The sequence below is a fragment of the Takifugu flavidus genome, chromosome 19, assembly GCF_003711565.1.
Source record: "Takifugu flavidus isolate HTHZ2018 chromosome 19, ASM371156v2, whole genome shotgun sequence".
Taxonomy (NCBI): Eukaryota; Metazoa; Chordata; class Actinopteri; order Tetraodontiformes; family Tetraodontidae; genus Takifugu; species Takifugu flavidus.
The window spans coordinates 7,683,774-7,707,646 of record NC_079538.1 but is presented as its reverse complement, the minus strand read 5'-3'; the positions used below and the strand labels follow the sequence as shown (position 1 = coordinate 7,707,646).

Here is a 23,873-nt window from a genome sequence, read left to right as displayed (position 1 = left end):
GTGCAAAATGATGTTGTTTTTTTCTGAGTCTTTATTCAGACCTATTGTACTGGGAGCTGTGGTCAGACACCCATTTTCCTCTCAGTGCAGATCTGATTGTGTAAAATGTTTGAGGTTTGTTTTTTCCTCCTTTGAGCTTATCTTTCAGTGACGTAGATCTCGCAGCTCACACACACAGTGCGTCTTGTTCACACTGCGGATGTGATGAGCACAAACAGAGAAACACAGACTGCGAGCAGCTGATATCACGATAAGATCCTGTCTGAAATGGGTCTGATTCACTCTTTATGACAGTGTTTTAGTCAGAGGCGAGGGCTGTATTTTGAGGATAGCAGGAGTCGTCATACTCTGAATATCCTATAGTTACAGTAAGACTACCTTTTTAACAGAAGACTCAGTGTTAATATATCTTTAACACTGTATGAGACGGGAAGCTGGAGCCTTCGTCACAACCAAAATGTGTATTATTGTCAAAAATGTTTTTTTCCATTTCCATTTACAAAAAAATAACTTTACAATTAATACATGCACTGATACATTAACTTTACACACCTAGACCTTTATATAGAGAGGCATTTAAAATGTTTAAAGTTGAATTTAAAGTTAGAGACAGCTGTGATTAGCTGGACCAAACATTCTTTCTTTTTACTATTCAGGGTTTGTGGGAGACATGATGTGCAGGAGAGCCTCCAATTAGGGATTTATTGTCTTCTTAGGTTGGCCTACTCAGCATTTTCTCTATTAAAGTGTGTGTGTGTGTGTGTGTGTGTGTGTGTGTGTGTGTGAGTGAGAGATTTAAATTAAACACGCTCACTCTGACATACACACCCACTCCCCAATCAGTCCATAACTGGTCACATCTGCTCTTACTAGACTTGTCACGGCTCGTAAGCCGCATTAGGCCAGAAACAACATGTTCATAACACACACATGCAGCCAATGACTCTGCGAAACACCATAGTTTCTTTATAAGAAAACTATTTCTGGTTGTTGTCAGTGGGAACCGGGTATGTTGGGAATGTGGTGGTCGAGCGCTAACGCCTGTTGAAGCTGGATAATAGAATTATATTTAAATTAATATCAGTGAACGCCATTCACTCAAGCAGAGCACCTAACATTTATTATTATTCTTTTAAAGAGGTGTTAATGAATGTCTGTGGTTTTATTAATGAAGGGCACCTGCAGGCACCCGTCCAGCACACAGTTTATAGGTCCCACATTACAGCCCGGCTAATGAGGCTCCCGTGGTTGTTAATTTGGAGCTTTGAAATCTCGTAAAAAGTAACAAAATGTGTTCTTGAAGCACAAGAATCCAGATTTTTGCCAGTGAGTTGAGTTTTTCTGGCACCACATTTCTAAACTAAAGGCGTCAGCGTCTGACACGGACGGTGGCCGGCCCTGAGGGTTTTGGGAATGGTCAAGCTTGTAGCTGCTCCTGATGGCAAACAGTTGAATTGTGGGGGATTATAGCGATTATATTTGATCAGCGCACAATGGATTGGCCTCAAGCCGTGGCCCCCTGCCTCCCTGTGAACTGCTGACTCCCAGATTCCCTACAATCACAATCAGCTCATCAGGCTCATGTTTGGGGTGTGCGTGTGTTTGTTCCCTGCCCTGATAAGAGTCTAATATATCTTCATGTTCTTAAATAGTTTGTCTGATGCTCAACTGTCTCATAGCAGCTACAGGAGGTTTAGATTGCCTCTTAAGACTGATTTCTATTATTTTTTGGGTGGGGTGTTGTCAGCATGGTAGAGAGATATTCAGAGATGAGGGAGATGTAGGAAGAGAGGGAGAGGTGGAGCAATACCAGGGGGTCACTAAGCAGGTTCTTCGTGGTGTAGAATTTGGCCGCTTGCCACTCTGTGCGTGTGTGAGGGGAGCGGGAGAGGGAGGGCGATGGCGAGAGGCAGCGGGAGAGAGGAGCACAAGTGTGTGTCGGGATTTGTGTTCCTGTGTTCAAACGCTTTGGCCGAACACTGCGGAGGAAGAGGGAGAGGGGGGGTGAAGGAGAGCAAAAGAGAGTGAAGAAGAAGAAGCCGCCGCTTGTTTCTGTTGGATAAATGTTGCAATAAAGAAAGGAGCCATGTTCTGTTTGAAAGGTGAGTGTGTGTGTGTGTGCGTGTGTGTGTGTGTGTTACATGAAGGGTGTGAGTGTGGGACTTTTCCCCCGAACTCTGAGACAAAGAAAAGTTGAGCTCCATCTCTGTCTTCTGTGTGGAAGTAATGTGTCACAGTGGCTTCCTCCACACAATGTCCTTCTTCCTGTTTTTTCCCCTCTTTAATCATTTCTTCTTCTCTCTTTTGTCCGGTTCTGGTTCACTGACTTTAATCCTGTCGTCCTCTCGCCTTTTCATCACTCCTCAGCTTTGTTCTCGACTGGATCCAAGCAGAAAATGATACCACTGTGGAACTTCTCCCTGCAGCTTCCAGGTTTTGGTGACTGTGTTTTGCATTTCACCCAGCGTCTGTGTGTGTGTGTGGGTCAGAGTCCACAGGAACATCTGGCGCAGCAGCAGCTTTTGTCCTGCTGAGTGAGACTATGTCTCGAGCTGGTACTTGGCTGAAAACGAGAAGTAAAATAAATCTGTTCCTCTTTTATGGGGAGCCTCATGTTGGACTTTTGTCTGTTCTTGTGCTATTCTTGTTTCGTGGCCTGGCTCAGTCTACAGAGACTCCTGCAAACACGGACTTCATCTTCAGGGTATCGTTGATAAAGGCGTGCGGTTATTGTTTTAAACTGTATCAGGCTGTTGCTCAGGAATTCCACCTCCGTTTCATTTCTATCTTGTGCAGAACAATGCCGTCCGTGTTACAAGCCATGTGGTTCTTGGATGAATATTTCTAAATCACAATGGAATTAGGAAATATGTTGACAATTCCCATAATTATGCAAAAATGCCTGTTTTTCCTCCGTCATGATTGTGCAGCACAGGGTAACCTTCAATTTAGCCTTAATTACTGTTGCTCCGGCCAGAAGACATCCTGAATTACACCATAAGATTCAGGAAATCTTTTTTGGTTTCAAATTTGCGGTAAGTTCAATAGAGCTTCAAACTGAAAAACGGCGCTGGGTTTGTTTTATTAAACGATCCCGGCTGCTCTTATCTCCCAAATGAATGACTCATCCCTGCAGCCTCTGTATTTATGGTTTGCAGAAATTAGATAATATAAAGTCAACACTGCGACTATTTGTGGTAAAATCCCATTTCTTCAGCTTTGCGCAGTAGCTCATGTTGTCAGCTAGCGTCTCCGCACTCAGGCTCTGGTCAGAACATTGCAAGAAGCAGATGTGGGAGTTGTTTCGGAGCGAAATTCCAGTTTGTGCGATGTAATCCGCCATATCGTGATATTGCCTGACACGCTTTGAATAAATCAGCTGATTGGTATCATTTTTTACAGGTTGTGTGAGACACAACCACCAGTTCAGGTTTCCACTTTATAAAACTTGACATGACCCGAATCCAGTGTATTACAACAAACACTTGATCTAGTCAGTAGATTACCACTTCACATCGCTTGCCAGTTACAGAGCACACACTTATGTTATGATTTAAGCAAGCCCCCCTTGCTTGCCAACTGTAGGGCAGATGTGACACACATTCAGCCCGTGTTCCTCCATCCAGCTGTTTTGACCACCCCCAACCCCCCCATGGTAAAGCCAAGCAATTCAGTCCAAGCCCTTTGCTAGCTCGCCAGACCACGCGTGGCTTTCGGTTACATAAGTGATTTCTACACTTGGCTGCAGCGGGTGAGGAGGCATCGGAGGGGACCGGCCAGGCTTTAGCTTGAGGAACGTTCAAACCTCACTGCTGCTTAGGCCCAGAGGTTTCCTGCAGCATTATCCAGCGTAAACCCTGGCGAGCAAACATGCAGAAAATCAACCTTTCTGCTCCGTTTTGTGGTCATTTAAGGGCAGCTCGTGCTCTAACTGCTGGACGAAAATGTCGGCTGGGCGGAACGGAGTTAGGCAAAGTTCCCTGCTTTGATTTCAACCGCTTGGATGCGTGAGCATCATGGCGGCCTCAGATGTTTTATTGCGGAATGCAGTTTAAAGACGAAGTGCAGATGTGCGATTCCATCCATTCACAGATGCTTCATGCACGTGTGATCTTGGTCTACATGGAATAGCCTGGAATGATGCCGCTCCAAAAAAGTGTAGCTTAATTAAGTCAGTGTGTGATACATTGTTTCATAGGGCTGATTTAATCAACAAATGTCAGTGACGATCTGTTCAAATGAGGACAGCAGTCATTAAAAGCATCTACGACTCCGGATTTATGGCAATTGGTAGCTTAGATTTCCATTTGTAAATACTTAAACTTCTGGATTCTGGGCTGTTGGATGGATAAAATAAAGCATTTGAAGTTGTTACTCCCTGAATAAATAGAACAAATAAACTGAGAGATTCTAATTTGCTCAGTATCTGCACAAGCGGCCGGCACATATGTGTGAACTGGATTCGAGGAATGTGTGTATGTATGAATTTTACAAGCTCTTGGGAAGACATCAGACCGGTGTGTGTGTGTGTGTGTGTGTGTGTGTGTGTGTGTGTGTGTGTGTGTGTGTTTTCTCCGCCTGCAGGACGGTGACCCACATAACTGTATGTCTGAAACTATATTTAACCTCAACTCTTTAACAGCATTTCACTTTGGATTATGGGATCAGATCGTAATTTGGACACTGGGGGCTTTTATGAATAACACTGTGGTGATTAGTTTGTTATCTGCATTGTTAAACATGCACGTTGCTCAGTTGCCAAGTTGCTTTTTGAACGGTGCATAACCAACTAAGTAATCTGTGCAAAGAAATTAGATAATTATCATAATTACACAAACCTAAACTGTTGCAGCGTTATAGTTTGAGGAATGCATCCCTTCACTTATAGCCAAGCTGCTATAATGTAATTACCGAGTACTGAAATAGAAACTAATTAGTAGCTGAACTCTCATGGTCATTAAACCCAATTCATGCAGGTTTGTGTCTGTGAATAAACTAAGCTTTAGGAGCTTTAGGAGCAAAACTTGCTGTAAACCCATCCAAGTCTTTCAGAGAGTAAGATGTGTTGTGTCCTCAGTGGGTTTCTGTCCTCATCTGAATGCAGTCCAGTGATCCTTGGGTCTTCTCCAAAGAGCTTAAAAAACCAATTGCTTTAAATGTGAAGTTAAGAAAGAAGCTGGAGATATCTGGCTGTGTTTTTAAGATGTGTTGTTTTCAAGAACAATGCTGGAAAGACAATGGCCCGCTCCCTGTGGATGACTTCACCGTGGGGAGGACTAACCTAACATGCAGGTGCTCCTCTGGCTCCTTTTAGACTGACCTGTATCCATGGCTACTATTGTCCATTCCCCCCAACCCTTCCGCTTTGGCTTCCCCCAGTGGCAAAAAGACAGAGATCCACCAGAGAGAGTAATCACACATAGAAAAGATACATTTAGACACAAAGGAGGTTTGTATAATTTAAACATAAGTCAGAAACCTGTGGCTTGTGGACTGTGTGGTGTCCACATACACAGGAAAGACAAACAACTCTCTGTAAACAAAGGCTCACCTGTTACCAGCTATATTAAAAATACAGAAACCTTCTTAATATTGTTGACCAACATCTGTTTTTTGTGTTTTTAGAAGAGTAAAAATCAGTATTCACATATAGTGCAGAATAACTACATTTGTGTGGCCTTTCTTTTTACCGCCACTAGAGGGAGACATTGGCACTCTTCACCTCAAGAAAGCCGGTCTGCGTTGCCATCAAGGTGCTTGGTAGCAGTGAGTGAAGTCAGGGTAAACCTGGGGCAATAGGTCAACATTTACCCTTGCAGCTTTACTTTACACTCTCAGGTATACACCAGCTGCACGCACAGCATGCCAGCTTCTTCCCGAACATCCGCGTGTTTGAGCGCTGGAGGTGATGCGGTTAATTATCCGCCGCCTGGTGTCCATCTGTGTTGCATCTACGTGTGCGTCTGTCAGAATCGGAGGGCTGCGGCCGGAGGTCAGATAATCTGGGTTTATGGATTAGAACAGCAGTGTTGAGTAGCTGAGGAGAGGGTGGATGGTGTGCTCTTTCTCAGACACATGGACAGTGGACGATGGCTGATACCAGCAACTTTCCTCTTTTTATCTCTTGTTTTTTTTGTGGTCACCATTTTTCCTGATGAATGATTACAAATCGATGTAAAAAAAAACTTACCCATTTTTGCCATCCCTGAAGTATTTTTTCATCTGTTTTTGTTCTTTTTTTCTTGATTCTGAATGACTTTGAATGTTTTTGCGAGTTGCTGTTTTTTTTAGTCGTCTAAAGTTTTCCATAGATTTATTGTGCAGTTTAATCTTGTAATCTGACACTCTGCACGGCCTTCCTTTGTGATGAAAATCCATGCGAGCCAATAAGACCCCCTGAAAGAGGGAGAGGAAGCACAAAAACAGTAGGAGGAGACAGTGAGGTGGGGGATTGGGTCCCCTGTGGGTTGCACAGACCTTCATCCTGCCACCCCAGAAATAGAAGGACAAGCCTTTTAAGAGTTTGGGAGCAAGGGGGAGGCTTGCCAGACCCACCACCCAAGAAACACCTCCTCACCCTCCAATACACTCAAGTGTTTGGCCAGTAAGGATTTTGCAAGAAGGCGGAGTTGGGGGCTTTGGTACTGGATAGAGCGCGTAAGGGCAGTTGTCAGGGGGGTTAGGTCTTAGCTGGGGATGATCACATATGTGCACTGCCTCTCCCCGGAGCCGGTGGTCAGCTGCTGGGACAAGGCCTGCTATGAAGTCCCCTCTGGAGAGAAACGAACTCTTTGCTCTTTCCAAACCAAGAAGAAGATGGGGAACAGCCACCAGCACCCGACCTCACCCAGGCCCAGGCCAGAGGGTTGCCTCCGCAAACGTCGACTCTCCATGTCAAAGGTCCACCAGAGGCCAAGCTCTCTCTGGACCCCAAAACCGTTGCTGGGACCAGTTTTCAAAGGCGGAGCGGGTAAAATGCACCAGGATGGCAAAGGTAGAGAATAGAGAGATCGTATCCCTGTCCTGTTCATCAGGAGATTTTAGTAACTTTGATTTAGATCAACATCTTAGTGCTATGATGTCATTGTCACACCTGACTCCCACATTTCAAAGCTTTAAAATGTAATCTCAGTAGATTAGAAACCAACGTTTCTGTCCAGGCTTTTGCCTTTATTGTAATATCAATGCCTCTCTGAGCCTCTTTGTATAGCTTACCAGACTTAATGTGACACCACGTTGCTGTTCAGGGAATGTAGAACTGTTGGAGAAACAAACCTCAGCTCTTTGGTGAACTAAAATCACTTGAACCCTGTGTGAATGGAGCATACTCCAGGACACTCGAGGTGGAAGCTGCTCCACAGGCTTTTGTCTGTTCAGGTGAATCCCAACGCTTTGGACCTTGGCGGTCTGTGCCATCTGTCAGTGTGCGTGCAAGTGGGCTTCCACTGCAGTTGCTGGGTGTCCTGTGCAGAACCCATCCAGATTGTGGCTATTTGACTCCAAGGAACTTTGGGATATATTAACTAACCCTCTTGTTTGCATGTAAACGTGTTCCCTTTTAAAAACGTGTGTTTTAGCATTAGTTTCTGCACATTTTAGCTTGGAGGTGGATGGGGGGGTGCTGATCACGGATGCTCCCCAGGGTTGCTCCCCGGGGTTGCAACCCCTGGGAGCAGTAGACAAAAGATAGCAGCTGGAGGTGATGAAGCATGCGGGCAGGGACGTGTAGCAGAGCTGACAACGCAGTGTTGATGGAACTGACTGGGTTCTAGACGTGACCCACTTTCACCTCTGTCACTACATAAAGGAGCCATCAGGGAGACAGAGAGCATCAGATCATCTGCGGGATCATGTTAGAGTTTCCTCTCTGGTAAAACTTCTGCATGCGCGTTGGTAAGGCAACTCTAGTTCACGCGCGTTTAGTGGAACAATATGTTGCCGGATGAAAGTGTCCCGTCCTCACGCCTGCTTTGGCTAACATGCCATGACAGCTCAAGATGTCACCCTGGGTACAGTATTGTCAGGCTCTGAAGGTTGAATAAATCTCCCCGTCACTCTGCCTCATGCACCACTGAACAGATGCACGTCAGACACTAATGTGCCCAAATTGGAGTTTGGCCTGTTGATGTTAGAGTCAGTCCAGGTTTAAGAAACTCTCCCAGGGAGACGAGCACTTGCAGCAACTTGCATTTTTATGCACGCTTTTTCCCCGACGCTGCAGCAGAAATCATCCTTTCATTCCCAATAGCAGCACTTAATATCACTGTTGCATTTTCCCGTGTTCCTCCTAATGTGTCATATTAGCTCGGCAGTGGAGCAGCTGTTCCACGCCAGCGGATTCAGTTATTAACCGCTCAGCACCAACAGCACCCAGGGGAAGAGCACCTGAGGGAGGCCGGGCAAGGGCGGCTACATCAGGCTAAATGAAATGGATCGACTGCATTTATGAGGGGAAGTCCTCTTAGGATAATGCAACTGTGACAGCGGAGACGGGTTGGAATAGATTAGGAATCTCTCCTCATATCTGGGAGATTTTTTAGGATGTTAAGACTGTAGTGTATTTCTCCAATATATGGTAATGTTAACCCCCATTTCTCCACTTTCCTGATTCTTTTCTGAAAGCAGTATTCACGACAACACAATGAGCTCTGATAGTTGTTCATTCAAGGCTGCACTCGACCACAGCGGAGTAACGGCGAGTACACCCCCCCCCCCCCCCCCCCCCCCAGCAGGTCTGAGATGGGAGAACAATGGAGTAAAAAGCCCGACACACTGCTTAATGAGATGGCGAAGAGAAGGGATTTCTCTGCCACATACACACCCGCACACTTTCAGGAATGAGGGGGTCAGAGTTTGACCCGTGATCGCTGGGCTGTAAAATGGGTTAAGGATGTGATTCTCTTGAATCTGCCTGGATGTGCCAGCCTCTTTCACTGATCTTTTCTGTGTGTGTTTTTGTGGAGCAGTGCATGTCTGCCACTTCACTCATTCAGCTCCCCAGAACTAAAGTGTGCAGCCGCGTCTCAGTTGTACATTAGTTAGAAGATGGAGAAGGCGGACGTTAATCAGTAGTTACTAGCAGGAGAGGTGCATAACAGATGGAGACCTCTCAGCTTGTTAAAGGCCTAATAGGTGACGCCTGTCCAGAGATCGACTCCTCCATCATATGAGGCCAAGAGCTAATAGAGTAATCACTGGCACAAATGGGCAGATAACCTTGTTTTTCGCATTTGTGTCGGAGATGTCAGGTTTTTCTTGCTTTTCTTGTCAGTTTAACCACATGATTTGTCAATATAGCCCTTGTTTTCCATTGTAATGAAATCAAATGGCTCCAGATTGATTCAGAGAACAGAGGGATCAGGTGTGAGGACAGCTTGGGGTCCCATATGTTTACTATGGAATTTTACTTAATGTGGCAATTCTCACACCAGAATGTAAAATCCAGATAATGGTTGAGACCAACAGAAACATGTGTTAGGAGAGATTTTGCAAAAAAAATGTTTAATTAACTTATTAATACCGTCTTCAGATTATTTTGCGTTTATTTCCAGTTTTAATTAACTTTACTGCAGCCTTGTTACAAGAGCCCCCTGCAGGTTATTCACGTGTACTACAACATGATAACGCGCGTATTATTATTGTATAAATGATTCCTGTTTGCTCGGTCTTGATCACATTAAAAGGGGTATTAACCACTGTGCTGTGGTGCAGGATACATATGTTTAAGCACTGACTGCAGTCACAGCTCATTTCTTTAATGAGCTGCTATCACAGGGAGATTTTCCACCTCATGCTGCTTTTCAGGCTGGTTTTCTACAGATTCTGACCCCGTTTGCTCAACTGATCAGCTTGTTCTCCATCTGTACACAGGGTTGTGTTCCTAATATTCTGCTCACTGATTCGCAGCAAATGACTCTGCGTGAAGTTAATGATTTACAAGATTTATTAAGGAAAAAATGTGATAGTGAAGCTCCTTCCTCTAGGTTTGGTCTGCTTAAAGTTTAAGATTCGTGACATTTAAAAAAGACAATAATCCGAAATTAGTAATTAAATCATGGATGTTATTGATCTAGCCATGTTTTTTATGCCACCCTAATTCATTTTTATGCTCAGTTTAAAGTCGTGACTTTAGTTCAGGCTTAAGTGGGATATTAGTTCAGAAAACCACTGAGGGTTTTCTACAATCCAAAGAGCCCCTTCTATTCTCTTTACTTTGTGAACGGGGTCTACAGTGGTGGCTGCCTTTTAATTTTAACTGTTTATAGCAGCACAAGTTCAAAATGAAACCCCCGTACGCATGTATTGGCCCGCAGTGTTATTATTACTCTGACCACCAGGAGGCAGTAAAACACAGACTGATGGTGCAGGTCATGGTTTCCACTCTCGTCTGTGGTCAGGCTTGGAATGTAAAATAAATTTTGACACGCATCAAAACAAATTATGCAACACTAAACGTACTGGATTACTGGTCACTAGCCTGATTACAGTGTTATTACTTTATGTTGATTAATTGCCCATCAGACAGGAAAAAACCCAGCACAAAGAAACGCACGAGGTGTCACAGGGAATTTAATTTGGAATAATAGTGATTCAAAAGGTATTTGATTAGGGAACTGGTTTGCTCCCTTTGGGACATTCGGGCTACATTCAGCACAGGTCTCTCTCTATTAAGGCTTCCATCCTTTCATTATTGCTCAAATGAGACAGAAGGGGGAGGGCTGGTTGGAGGAAAAAAGGGAGGGGGGTAAGTCCTGGCTTATTAAGGAAGAAGGGGGTAGGAGAGAAAGGAGTATGGTTGAGTACAGATGGGGGTCCTGTTTTTTTTCTCCCAGACATAGACTCAACACAGGATTAACAATGGAGGAGCTAAGCACTTAGCACATCCGTGTGTGTGTGTGTGTGTGTGTGTGTGTGTCTTTGATACATGAAATGATGCTACCACTGAGTGTGTGTATCTGATCCCATGCGTTTTACTGATCCACATCATCCTGGAACATATGATACATTCTAACCATGTCTTTATTCATTGATTACACAATGTTAAGGAAATGACGAGTTGTAATTAGGCATATGATGATTGTTTTTTATAGTTCTGGTAAAAGATTGTAAAACAACAGTCAGATTTCTTACCACATGTTACTTTATGATCTTATGACATCACACTTTTGTGATATGAGATTTCATTTTCTTGCCGGACGTTTGTGGAACATAGAGATCATATTGGGTCAGTCGTACAGTGCTCGTAAACCCAATTAAAAGCTGCATGTCATTTTTACTTTAACCTCTCGCCTCCAGGCTGATAGTCTTGCGCACTTCCTGTATTTATTGTCACTGGTCAGCTGTTGTGTTATTGATTGTTGATGAGATGTGTGGGTTTTGTGTGTTGGTGGTGATGAAACCTGAGGTGCGGTGAGAGAAGTGGGTCAAAAAGCCTCGTCTCAGTTTTGCTCCAATGAAGCATGACTGCAGATAAACGCACGTGCACACATTGTGAGTGTAACCCACTTCCTGTTAGGACCCCTGCTCGATATTCTCTTATATACACATAGACACACATTATTACCAATCATGCTGTGATGCAGACCAGCCCCAGGTGGCTTGTTGTTCTGTGCCCTCGAGCTACCGGAGGCACTTAACCCAAATTAACTCGGTCAGTCAGTGTGTCTAAATCAGAGAAGCGGGAGCAGAGCACACTTTTACGCCCAATAAATAACAGGATTCATCACCTCTGCTGTCCATGGTTCCCTGATGATGTTGCTCAGCCACGATACTTACTACTGAAATGATTCTTTAAGACAGTTCTGACTTTTATGTGTGAGTCTTGGTATTGAGCGCACACACACACAAGCACACACACACAAACTCTCTCTCTCGTACGAATAATTTGTGGAGACTTTTATAGACATACTGCATTACCCAGCTCCTAACCATCACAGCTGAATGCCAAACCCCAACCCTTAAACTAAGCCTACCCAAAACCCAATTCTAACCTCAACCCTACAACCATGTCTTAATCATCGAGCAGTTATTTAAAGTTCTGAGGACCATCCAAAATGTCCTGACTTTCTAAAAATGTCCTCACTTTGCTAGTGCAATGGGTATTTCGGCACTTGATATGTATCACACACAAGAACACACACACACAGATCTTTAGTCGAGAAGACACATGGTGGTGTAGAAATGTAGGGCAGGTATTAACATGGCAGCAACCATAACACTGTGTGTCTGCATAATTGTGTGTGCAGTTGAGGATAACACATTACAGGCTTGTGTGTTGACTATAAGCACATGTACTGTTTTCTATTGGTGCAGGACTCTTCACCTCAGTCACAAACAATAATGGCTTCATGGAAACCCCATACATCTGTTTTATAAATGCAGCAGAGTGTAAAAACAGCTGCAGGCACAAATTCACACATGCAAAATTGTATGAACACCCATAGATGTGATGTCATCCAGGTGTCCGAGCACCGGCCAGGCACGCAGACACACTTATGGGTTGCAGCTATTGATCTGGCGAGCCACTGGAGTCAGAGAAGGTTGGGAGTCAATATGAGGGGAGACAGTTTGGCTGACGGTAATGGCACATCAGGGCATCATCAACGGTGCTTCTTTATGTTTCACTGCAGCCAGATGGAGAAATAATCTGGAGAATTTGAAGGTGATTTTACTCAGGGTACAACTGTAACAGGATGATCAGGCTCGTTGGCATCTTGTTTCGTGGGCTGTTTAAGTGCACATCGCCTGGAAATCCTCAAATTACACGTGTGTTTTGTTCACCAGCAGGGTTTCATTTTCAGCGTATGGTGCTAAACCTCCAAAGGGGGTGTAGACAAACAAGCAGGATTAAGTGACGTTGGATTTAAAACCTTATCACCGGGGGCAAACGGGTGGTTAGCTACAAATCCCATCTGACAGCAACATTAAGGGCCTCAAGTTAGCAACTAAACTACTGACCTGTCTGGAAGCTCTGAGGACCCTGAGCTGCCGCCTCCTAATGTATCCACCTCTGAACTCCTGAGGGGTGAAGATAACAACGTTTCCTAGTTTCTGTTCAGGTCTTGCTTCAAAAAGACAATTCAGAAGGAATCCATCCACACAAATCTATTTCATTGCTGATAAGACTCCACTTTAGTCTTTCCTCAAGCTCAAACAACAGGGACTTACATCCTCCTTTTATCCTCTGTCTCCTCTGCCAGCTTGAGTTTCAAAGTGTCCTGGCAGGGGCCGCTTGGGTCAGGCGCTAAGGGAGAGAAAATGAGCCATGACGGCCAAGACCGCAGAGCTTTTATACATGCCTGCGTGTTGTTATTGCGTCTCCACCTATGGATAGTACTCACATTCTCTTTGTTCCCCCTTCATCTGCTTTCCTCCCAGCTCCTTTTATCTTCTCCTTGGTCTCTTTTGTCCCCACACACACTACATTTTCTCTTTGCCACTCGGCCGCTTATCTCAGATCAGAGAATCTGTTTGGCTTTCCCCTCCTTCCACATTCATGCCGTTCGATCTTTTTCAAAGTTGTTTACTTTGACAAACTTTTGAGGTTATGTCGGTATGCAACACTGGAACGCCACCACATCAAGGCTGAACACACAGATTGGGGAGGGTGAGTGGGTGTGCTTGGGCGAGGTTTGCAGGGAGTCACTTCTTCGGCTTTTGTCATGGAATTCAAAGGAGCAGCAGCCTGTAGAGAGGCCGCGCTGCCTTAATGGAACTAAAAGGCCAGGGTGCACATGGATGCACTCCAAAAACGCAGCTAATTTCATTGCTAAGTCCGTCCAACAGCTGTAAAATCACAAATTTGCACATGTAAAAGCCACCAAAAGGTGTCAGCCAGAGGTCGTCTGGGCTTTAATGCTATCCGTTCAGGTGTTGCGCAGGAGCAGGATCCCCACGCTGGGAACGTTACCGGTGGGGAACCAGTTGCTCCCTGTTGTTTGTTCAGCCTAGCTGCTCCATCACCTCGCCGTCAGTGAGTTTGTGTGTTGTGCGAGAGCGAGTCGTGTTTGTTCAGGAGGGAGTTTGAAGTTCGCTTTGCTTTGCTTAGCTGCTGTTTTATGTGCGGGGCAGAGTCGTTTCCCTCTCAGTCGTGTTTAGATGCGTATCAGCAAACTCTCCTGATGCAGAAGGCTGGATGAAGCCACTGAGTGCTCGCGCTAAGCTCTCTTCCACAAAGATGTATGGACACATGAATGGACTGGGCGCCAAATGTATGTTGCTCTACACACTATAAATTATAGATTTTCATTCACAAAAACAGAGAGAAGTGGAAAGTGAAAGAAAAAGCACAGAGCTGTGCATTTATTCATACTTTATCGTTCACGGTGCACTTCCTGTTTGAGCCATCTGGACACAAATAATTCAGTTTCTGGGCATTTTAAATAATTTATATCTTTTTTGGCGATACAATTCAAGTAAAATAAGGAAATATTTAATGTTTTTTTGTATTAGGGGCTGAATAAGTCTCCCATCCTCAACTCCATTTTACCTTCTTATCTCCATCTGTCAAGGTCTGAACCAAAGCAAGCGTGTGCAGGAGAAAGATAAATAAAGTGGGAGTACAAATCAATACTGGGCAGATTACATTAGCGGGCATGAAAGCATTCATGTCTGGACTGGAGAAGCCAAAAGAGAAAAGGGAAGGAGGTCTGTCGATCGTGGATCAGGTAGAGTTTAAAAGCTTTAGGCTTAGCTCTCTCCAAGCCCAAGTTGAAAACACAATCCACGACCTGCCATGTTCGGCGTGTGGAGCTACCCATGAGATGATTTTAATACAGGACAGAGGCGGGGGGGGGGAGTTTGAAGGGTGCGTTGAGCCTTTTTCCTCTTATATGTTCCACTTCATCGATACGCTGTTTGAACATAAAAGATTGATATTGTTTGGGCTGACGTCCTGTCAGTGGGGGAGGTAACGAGTGCTGGAATACGTATGGCTGAATGGACATATAGCCCTAATCCAAGTGGTGGCCTAGATTAAGAGCCCTCCTTCAGCAGATAGACTCGTGGCTGTCTGTCACACTGTCTACATGCTTGAGCCCACACGTGTGTGTGTGTTGTCGTGAGAACAATGGGCTCTTTAATGAGTGGTTGCATCAGATTTAATGATCCTAATACTGTACACGTGCCAGACAGTCCGGGATACTACTGCCACGGCACAGAGCAACGCTTCCATTCATGACCTGAGACAAACCTGCACTTCCTCTCCTCGTTTGGGCCACGTTTGTCTCGTTTGTCACAACTGACAGAAATGAATGCTTTTTGCTTCACGCTGAGAACTTTTTCCCCAGTCATAGTTTAACATTGCTGAGGTTATAAGATGGCTGCAAATTTGGAGATATTTGCACCAGCATTGGGTGTTTCGCAATGTACAGTAATGAATGCAGGGGGGTGTTGGTGCAGAAATCTGATCTATGCTACATATGTCACCTCCAGCAGGACCTGTAAATGTGGAGCTCCGCTCAGAGCCCATTAGGCTAAAGCTGCCATTTGCCTGTTGTTCCGCTTTCTTCATGCTCCTTATCTGCTACCCCAGCACCACTGCTGGTAACTGAAGGTTGGCACGAAGATCCAAACCCTGATGAAAGTCGGAAACTAGTGTCTTCCTTACACTATCGAGTTAAATTCCAGCAAGGCGGTGTGTTTTAAACGTAGCACCGAGCCGGTTTCCTGTCTGCCCAAATACAGGTTAAAGTAAATAGAATTTCCTAATCATCTGGACCCATACTGGCAAACAGACTTTAGCCACAGTGAAAGGTTCAGATGACGCGCGTGCATGTGTGACTCTTTAACCACAAATTCAGGGATCATTTGCAGACACATTCAGCCCCCCCCCCCACAACCCGTCAGCCACTGAAAAGAAATACGGTCACAAAAGGAGGGGGCACCTCTCCCCTCTTGTGTGATATATTGTGAGCAGACTGGACAAAGGAAGGATTTCATGTGATCCATATTCATGTGACGCTGGTTCTGTGGCCGTTTGCATGCAGGGGTCCGCTGGGGAGGAGCGCAGCGATAAGCAGGGCTCCATTCAGCATAAAGAAAAATAAGAAACAATGATAAATGCAGCAATATTTCCAAAGTCTACAAACATACTGAGAGCAATAAAGGGATTAAAGAATGGCTGAATGAAATAGAAACTGTCTCTGGCAGCAAAATTACAGCACGTTGGAGCCCCCGGATGACTTTGAGCTCTAATCTGTGATGAGTGTGTGGAGAGAAAGACGATACGAGAGAACAGACTGATGAGAAGTGAGGGGAGGCAGCCAGAACTCCTTGGTAACCAAAGCCACCGAGGAACAGAGGGGCTGGTCCAGCACCTCCTGCTGCGTGCGTGTGTGTGCGTGTGTGTGTGTGTGTGTGTGTGTGGAGGCACTGAACTGCCTGAGGGAGGAGCGGCGCTGCTGTGGACGGGGGGAGTGTTGTTGGACCTTGTGCATGTGTTTAGAGAGCGAGGCAGGACACACATGCACACGCAACCTGCGTACGGACGTGCCGTCAGAATGCGAGCCGATGAAGGGAGCCCTTCATCTTGACTTTTTATGTGTTTTGGGGATTTGTAGCACTTTTTTGGGGGGTAAAGAAGAGATTTGTGTCATACTGGAATCATGGTGTTTATTGGGACCTCATTAAAATCTGTGATAAAGTACTTCAAAAGGAAGGGTAAGTTCTGCTAACTCCCAAGCTTTCCTTCATCTAAGTTACCTGGGCATTAAAAATATACATTCTCTCTACTTTATTATTATAGCCACTATATTTTTCCACATCATTTGCTACAGCTATCGTTTGTTTTAGTGATAACTACATCCTAAAGTGCCTTATTTAAGCTGTTCTTTCTCAAATGTTGTGATAAGCCATCTTTAGGGATTCCCCTGTGATTGTTTCTGCCATCATCCTAAATTTTACTCTGCTGTCATGTTGTTTCACTTCTTCTTAGACGGGAGGCGAATGTGTGTTTCTCTCGGTTTCCAGGTAACCACCCAGACCACGACGTCACAAACAGTGTAATTAGTCGTAAAAAAAGACGAGGAGTGTTTGTAAGAGCAGCAGCTGAACACACGAGAAGTTAAACAACTATAATACGTCATAATAAATCTTTGGGTTCATTTCAAAAGGTTCTGGGTGACCTGAGCTTCTTATCTATATCGTTGAAAGTTGTGAGGCAATTAGTTTATCTCTGGTTAGTTATGTAAAGGTATCGATGCTAAGCTTTTACTAGCAGCTGTAATCTGATTGGTATTTATGGCTGTCTGTTTGTGCTTGTGTGTGCAGCTGAGGAAGTATTGTTAATGATTAGCTCAGCGTTTTCTTGCATCTTAACTCACATCGCTCCTCACTGAAGACGTCCGCTGACCCCGAGTGTTGTGAACCCCCCTAAAAAAAGCAGGCCCAGATTTGAAAGGGCTACTAAAGTCCGAAAAATATGACGGCTAAAAATAAAATTCCCTGGCCAAAGTTAGTCCCTCGTGTTTTTTGATCACATCTGGTGTTTTGGTGACGGCCCCCACTCTGCTGAAACTCATTTTGCACCAGAGTCAATATTTCATGACCAATCCAGGATCCAGTTAATTGTTTTCAATGGCTGCCAATGCAAATTGATCACTGTCATTGATCACAGGAGCAAATAATCCCGCGTTGTGTTTATTGATGCGCGCAGCTGCCTTTGGAGAGATTATCACGTGCACTTGGACGCAGACTCACATTGCAGGATGTGTGTATTCTGAGTCTGTGCTGAATGTGTGTGGGAGAATGCTGGGATGTTATTGCGCCGAGGGATTAGCAGACTTTCGCGCCGCCGTCCTGAGTGTGAGTCTGTGTATTGGGGGGTTGTATTGTGGCACTGAAAGGCCTGATGTGATGCAGAGGAACAATAAAGTCTTTGTGCCCACGGCCCCCATGTCCTTGCTCTCCTTCTCTATAGCCTTACTGAAGCCTTTTCAAACCCCAGATTGAGAAGAGAGGGTGGGGGGCAGGGATACCTGTGCCTGCAAGTGGGTGAGCGCGAAGACATGAGCACAGCACCTACGTGTCTTCATAGATCTTTTTCAGAGATTTTGTGCAACAGAATGCTGTTGAGTGGGAGTTTAAATAAAGGTGTTCCTGTCACCTTTACTGGGACAGGAACAGCTGCCTGCTATTGATCACCGTTATTAGGAGTTGATCCATTCTGGTAAACTGCCAAGCAGCTGTGTAGCTCACGCAATTATCTGAGAACTGATGTCTGGAGTTTTCACAACATTATCTGTCTAACACATCAGTTCCGCCTCACTTTCACAAACAGTCGGCAGTTGTAGGGTCCTGCCCGACACCTCTGACCCTGAGGCCTTCTGCCCTCCCCCCAACACTCACACTCACACACATGCATACATCCTGCTTTGGCTAATTAGCACCTGTGAAACCGTAGTCAAATTAAAACAGTCAACACATCAGCCCCTCTCTTGACCCATCCCCTCCCTGGTGGTGGCTCCAAACAACTTTAAGTCCCAGTCATGTGGACGTGTCTGCATGGTGAGGACAGAGGAGCAACGAGTGGTAGCATGTAGCAAAATGGAAGTAGTCCTACATCCACGATCACCAACTCTGGCCTGGATACGTTCGCTTGGTAAGCTTAACCTTTTGGGAGTTGAGTGGGCCAGTTAACATCTGTGTCTTTGTGGCCTGAAACAGTAGGATAATACTTGTCCATCCCAGTTTTATTTGGATTTAAACGCCAAATACTCGCTAGGAAAACCACACCACACATCTCTAAAGTTGTCTAGAAAATAACCGAATGTGAAGAAAAGGCTGTGGTTGCTGTCCCAGATGTGTACTGGTTTGTTTTATTCGGCCCCAGGTCCACTTTCACCGGTATTAGAGCGATGGGTGAGTTTATGGTCTGATTGCTGTCGTTTGTTTGTCTGTGGTGCAGTTTTGTTGAAATAACTAGAGTGAAATTGAGTTTTGTGCATTTTGCAACAGCTGGATGTGCTTGTTGTGTAGCTCTTGTGTAAAATATGTTGGTGAACTTTTTGTTGCACCTCCCCCTCTGACCCATGTGGGCCGTCTGTGGTGTCGCGTCTCTCACCTATGCTAAGCGCCACCTTCCTCTTCATTTTGTCCAGGAGTAGCCAAACTTTTATTATTATGTTTGTCTGTACACGGCATCTGTGAGAGTTCAGACTATTTCCACACTGCCGTGTGAAGACTGGTGAAGTCCCAGTTGATATTTGTCTTCCTGTTTTTAACACTTATTTTAAGGATGATGCGATAAATGTTTCAGGTGGAGAAACTTTGTCCAAATCTCTTAAATTTTGTCCTTTCTGTCTGCAGCGGTGTCCAACCTAGACGAGGAGAGCAAGTGGACAGTTCACTACACGGCCCCATGGCACCAGCAGGAGAACGTCTTCCTGCCGGGCAGCAGGCCGCCCTGTGTCGAGGATCTCCACCGTCAGGCCAAAGTCAACCTCAAGACAGCCCTGCGAGGTAAAGAGGAGTTAGGAATGAATCTCTGCTGTATTTCAGCTAAGGCGGTTGGGTGGAAATAGTCAAACTACGAGAAACTAGAAAACTCAATGTCTGATCATTCACGATCAGCGTAAAGTTTAGTCAACAACAGAACAATGCAAAGTGGCCCTTTTCCGATGACCAGAGCAATTACAGCCAAACAGAGGCCTGTTGTCAAACAAACACTGCAGTCGTCCCGTGTGACATCACAGCACCGACTCCTTAATGTGACTAACGACTTCGTCCCAACAACGTCCCCAAGACATCGTAAAATGCTGTGGTCTCTTCCGGGAAACTTTTTCAATTATTTTACAGTTTGTGAGTCAGATGTGGGAGAGGTGTGTGCCTGCGTCATGTATGCGTGTGTGTGCAGACAGGGGTGGGTGTGTTCGTGTAATGGGTGGAAGTCTGTGTATGAGGGAGATTTTATGTGTCATCGGGTGAAAAGACAAAGGTAAAGACAGCTACACTGTGAGGGTGAGGTTGTAACCTGACACATACAGTTTGTAAAACATTAACTAATGTCTTTAACACACACTCAGACATACACCCAGCATTTACTGCTGCAGTATTAATGTGCTACAAAACACCCATGACGCACCACCTGGGAGGTTGCATATATTCAGCCGACGCCTTCCATGCTGTCATTGTCCTGTCACCTTGTCACCACCACCCAGTCCCAGGGGTCCAAATTGAAAGACAACAGGTGTCCCAACCTGGGGCCACCTGTTCAGTCCATTTCACCATTTTGAAATGGTCATCTGGGCTCATTAATTCCTCTTTATGGATTCAACCCCCAAAACTGTAACCCCAGTGTACCGTGAAGGTTGCAAAGACCGCGTTCAAGAAATTATATTTACACAGTAAATAATCAGTCAGTAAATCCTGTCAACTTTAATTTATGTGCGCGTTTCTGCTGCCCCCAAGTGGCGACAGTATGAATTGTCACAGAAAAGTTAAAATCTTCACTAGTCAGAGAAATGAATACATTGTGATTTTTGTATTTACTTCTCAGTTCAATCTGTCATTCGTATGCCTACTGTCTTGCCATTTATCAGCCCCTTCCCCTTTCTGCCTAGCAACTGTGCTCATTTAAATTAAAAAAAAATAAATCCTAACACCAATCATTTTAGCAGTTTTGTTCTCTGCTCTCAAGCTAATTATCATGGTGCTGTTTTTAAATCCCTTCATCAACCCCGCTGGTACATCCACTGGTTGTTACAGTAGATACCTTTGTCAACCCCATTAGTGCCCTTTAATTGACAGTATTATGCATGCGTCAGTGTGCGTCTCCATAGAGACGCACTGCAATTAATTGCAGAGATAAATGACACGTGAAGGCTGTGCCACCCTCCAATGTCCATAATTTTACTAATGTTTGCATAGAATTGATTATTTTTTTGTTGAAATTACTTTATTTTCATTTCTTCATTTTTACATCGATGCTACTGGCAAATTTGCAACCAAACAATTGATGCATTTGTAGATATTTGCGTGGATAGGATGTGTGAAATGTCCCCTGAGAGTGTGTGGGGGTGTGTGCGTGTGTGCATGCAACAGTAGGACGGCTCTGCCATCTGTGTGACAGACCATAACTGATTCCCCCTCCTCTTGTTACACACTCGTTCATTTATAAACGCAATCACACAAGGGCCTACACACATGCATCACGGCTCCATCATAGCAGGTGGCGAAGATCGGCGTTTGGCAACAGTGGCGTGATTCACACTCCATATAATTTCCAGCTTCGTGTTTGTTTAATAAAGGCCTTCATTTCTGACTATTCTGCAGAATGTGATAAGTTGAGGAAAGATGGCTTCCGGAGCTCTCAGTACTACTCTCAAGGGCCCACCTTCTCCGACCCTGCTCAGTCCATCAGCAGCATGCAGGATGATGAAGATGATGACATGGACAAGAAGGTACACAGAACAACCATTTATAGAGGTTATAGAGAAATCAGTGTCACTAAGAACAGGCTCAACTCCACGGCCAGTTACAGTACCAGCACACCCCCTAGTGGCTACAGGTGAAATTGCAGCATCTTATAACAAACTCATCAAGTACCGGTAGTTAAAAAATTGGATCGTTCTTTATTCATATTTATTATTATTATTTATTTAATCACATTTTGTCCTTGTTTTCAGTATTTTTGGATCACTTTTGTCCTTTTTTGACAGCCAGTCATTTATTTCCAACCTCTCACATTTACAGTATCAACTGTCCTGGCATGCTGTTGTCTCTCCAGACTCTTCCCATCTGTTGTTATTCCACATTCTCACCCCCTCTCTCCTCAACCTGAACCAATCACTCTCGCCCTTGCACCATCCTCCCCTTTCTCCTTTCTCTTTTCTCTTCGCATTCACTTCCTGTTTTCCTGAGGCTGGTGAGCCTAACTTTGTCTGACATCAGGCTCAAAAGGAAAACGGGCTCCTCGCTGTCCAACAATTCAAAATAACAAGCAGTGCTTACTATAAACTATTGCTGAGACTCTTTTTTACACCCCCACCCCCTCACCGTGTCCCCTCCCCATGTATTCATTCATGCATGTAAAGTTTGTATGAATGCACTAATAGCCGTCCTTTCTGGCCAGTCGGCTGTTTGGGTTTGTTAGGATGTAAATTAATGGGTGTATGGAATGAGAGTTGAGTTTGGTCAGTTGATTCTGGGTAAGTTTTTGAATTCACATTGTTTATAATGCCAAGGAAAACCACACTATAGTCTATAGAATAGAGTCATGACTTTATATAGGATTAATCTGAAATGGGAATGTCTTAAATATTTGACTCATAACTCCTGTTTGTCACATCTCTGCGCTAAATCTTGCTTTTACAATTTTGATACGGTAGTTCAATCAATCAATCAATCTTTATTTATATAGCGTCTGTTACAATCAAAATGCATGTATAAGTCTCCATCTGCAGACTTATATAGGTTTTATTTTATAGTAGAAATTCACGCCTGCGTTTACTTGCACTAATGTTCTGGTTTCTACCTTCATTATTCCCCCTTCGCCTCCAGTCCATAGTTTCATCAGTGGAGGATGATAAATCTCAGCTCTCCATGAGGCCCCAGACCCCACAGGCAGATGCAGGGGAGGGGACTGAGGTTGATGATCAGATGTGGAACAAGGCTGCACCACTCCCTACACCAGAGGAGAAGATGAGACAGACCGCCAAGGCTGTGCCCACAGACATTGTTCCCATCAACATCACAGGTATGACCCCCCTGGTAACACCCATCCTTCAGCCATTTTGTCCACCTCGTTAAGGGATCAGAGGAACATTACTACAGCAAAGTAAATCATGTCTTGTCTATCTAAAATTGCTAGTTATTTTAAAATCTTAATTTGTCTGTAAGGCCGTGATGCAGACTGTAGGAGCAATAAAGAAAGCAGAGATGCGCTGACGGTATCATCACCCACAGAGGACAGATCTGTCCGTCACACATGTCTGCCTCTGTTGATACTCCTTTTTATTCACAGTCTTGCAGAGTGACCCTAACCTTTCTTTATCTGACTCTGTGTGTGTGAAACTCTTCTGACAGCTCGCGCCAAGGTCGAGGCTTGTCGTTGACTCCCTGTCAGGCTGCACAGCGCTTGAGGGATGAACGCCCGCATGCAGAAAATCGTGCCGGTGCATTTCCTGTTCTAGCGAATCATAATTTACATTTACAAGTGGTCTATAGTATAAAAGCCATTTAGTCATTTTTTTTATTAAAACATCCGGACAGAAGTCTTCAATGACTAAAAATTGACTGTAAATATCAAAGTTCAACACAGACATCTAGATTTTGCAACATCAAATATGGCTGACAGTTTTTATCATCCATTATACATTAATGAGTTCCTAATGAGGTCTTAATCCACGCACATCGCTGGTGGCTTCTTTTCCTGCCACTTTAGATTACCAAGCATAGATTGAGGTGCTCCTACTGCTTTGAGTGTGATAGGCAGTATCTGTCATAACACCAATGCCTGCAGGCTGTCAACACAGAGCAGAAAGAAAAGCAGCTCCTGCTGTGATGTTGCTCTTCCTTGAGTTGTGTATGAGCGTGCGTGTGTGTGCGCGCATTAATGCTTCTCATCGTATGCTTTAGCGGCGCATGCGCAGCATATCAGGTTTATTTAAAGTGTATGTTAGCGCATGCATGCATACATCATATATGGATTTTTGTTTTGGTTCTTGAAAATTAAAGGATCAGTCTTGAAAATATACTTTTTCTAAGCAATATAATACAATGTTGATATTTTCAGCACCCCAAATACTATTTGCCTTTCCGGTAGCTCCTTCTGTCCCGATACACACGGCTGACCCCACGGGGTTCTTAATCTTTTAATATTGCATGTCAATCTTTAAATTCAAACCCCTCCTGCATGTTATGGAGTTTGTTCTCAC

General features: G+C 44.5%; 1 protein-coding gene across 1 annotated transcript in view; it reads left to right on the top strand.

Annotated features, from left to right (window-relative positions):
• LOC130516249 (NHS-like protein 1) overlaps window positions 1–23,873 on the top strand; it is a 56,822-nt gene that overhangs the window by 24,113 nt on the left and 8,836 nt on the right. Inside the window, 3 exon segments of the mRNA XM_057017162.1 lie at window positions 19,306–19,458; window positions 21,271–21,398; window positions 22,498–22,693. Of these exon segments, the coding sequence (XP_056873142.1) occupies window positions 19,306–19,458; window positions 21,271–21,398; window positions 22,498–22,693 (477 nt within the window).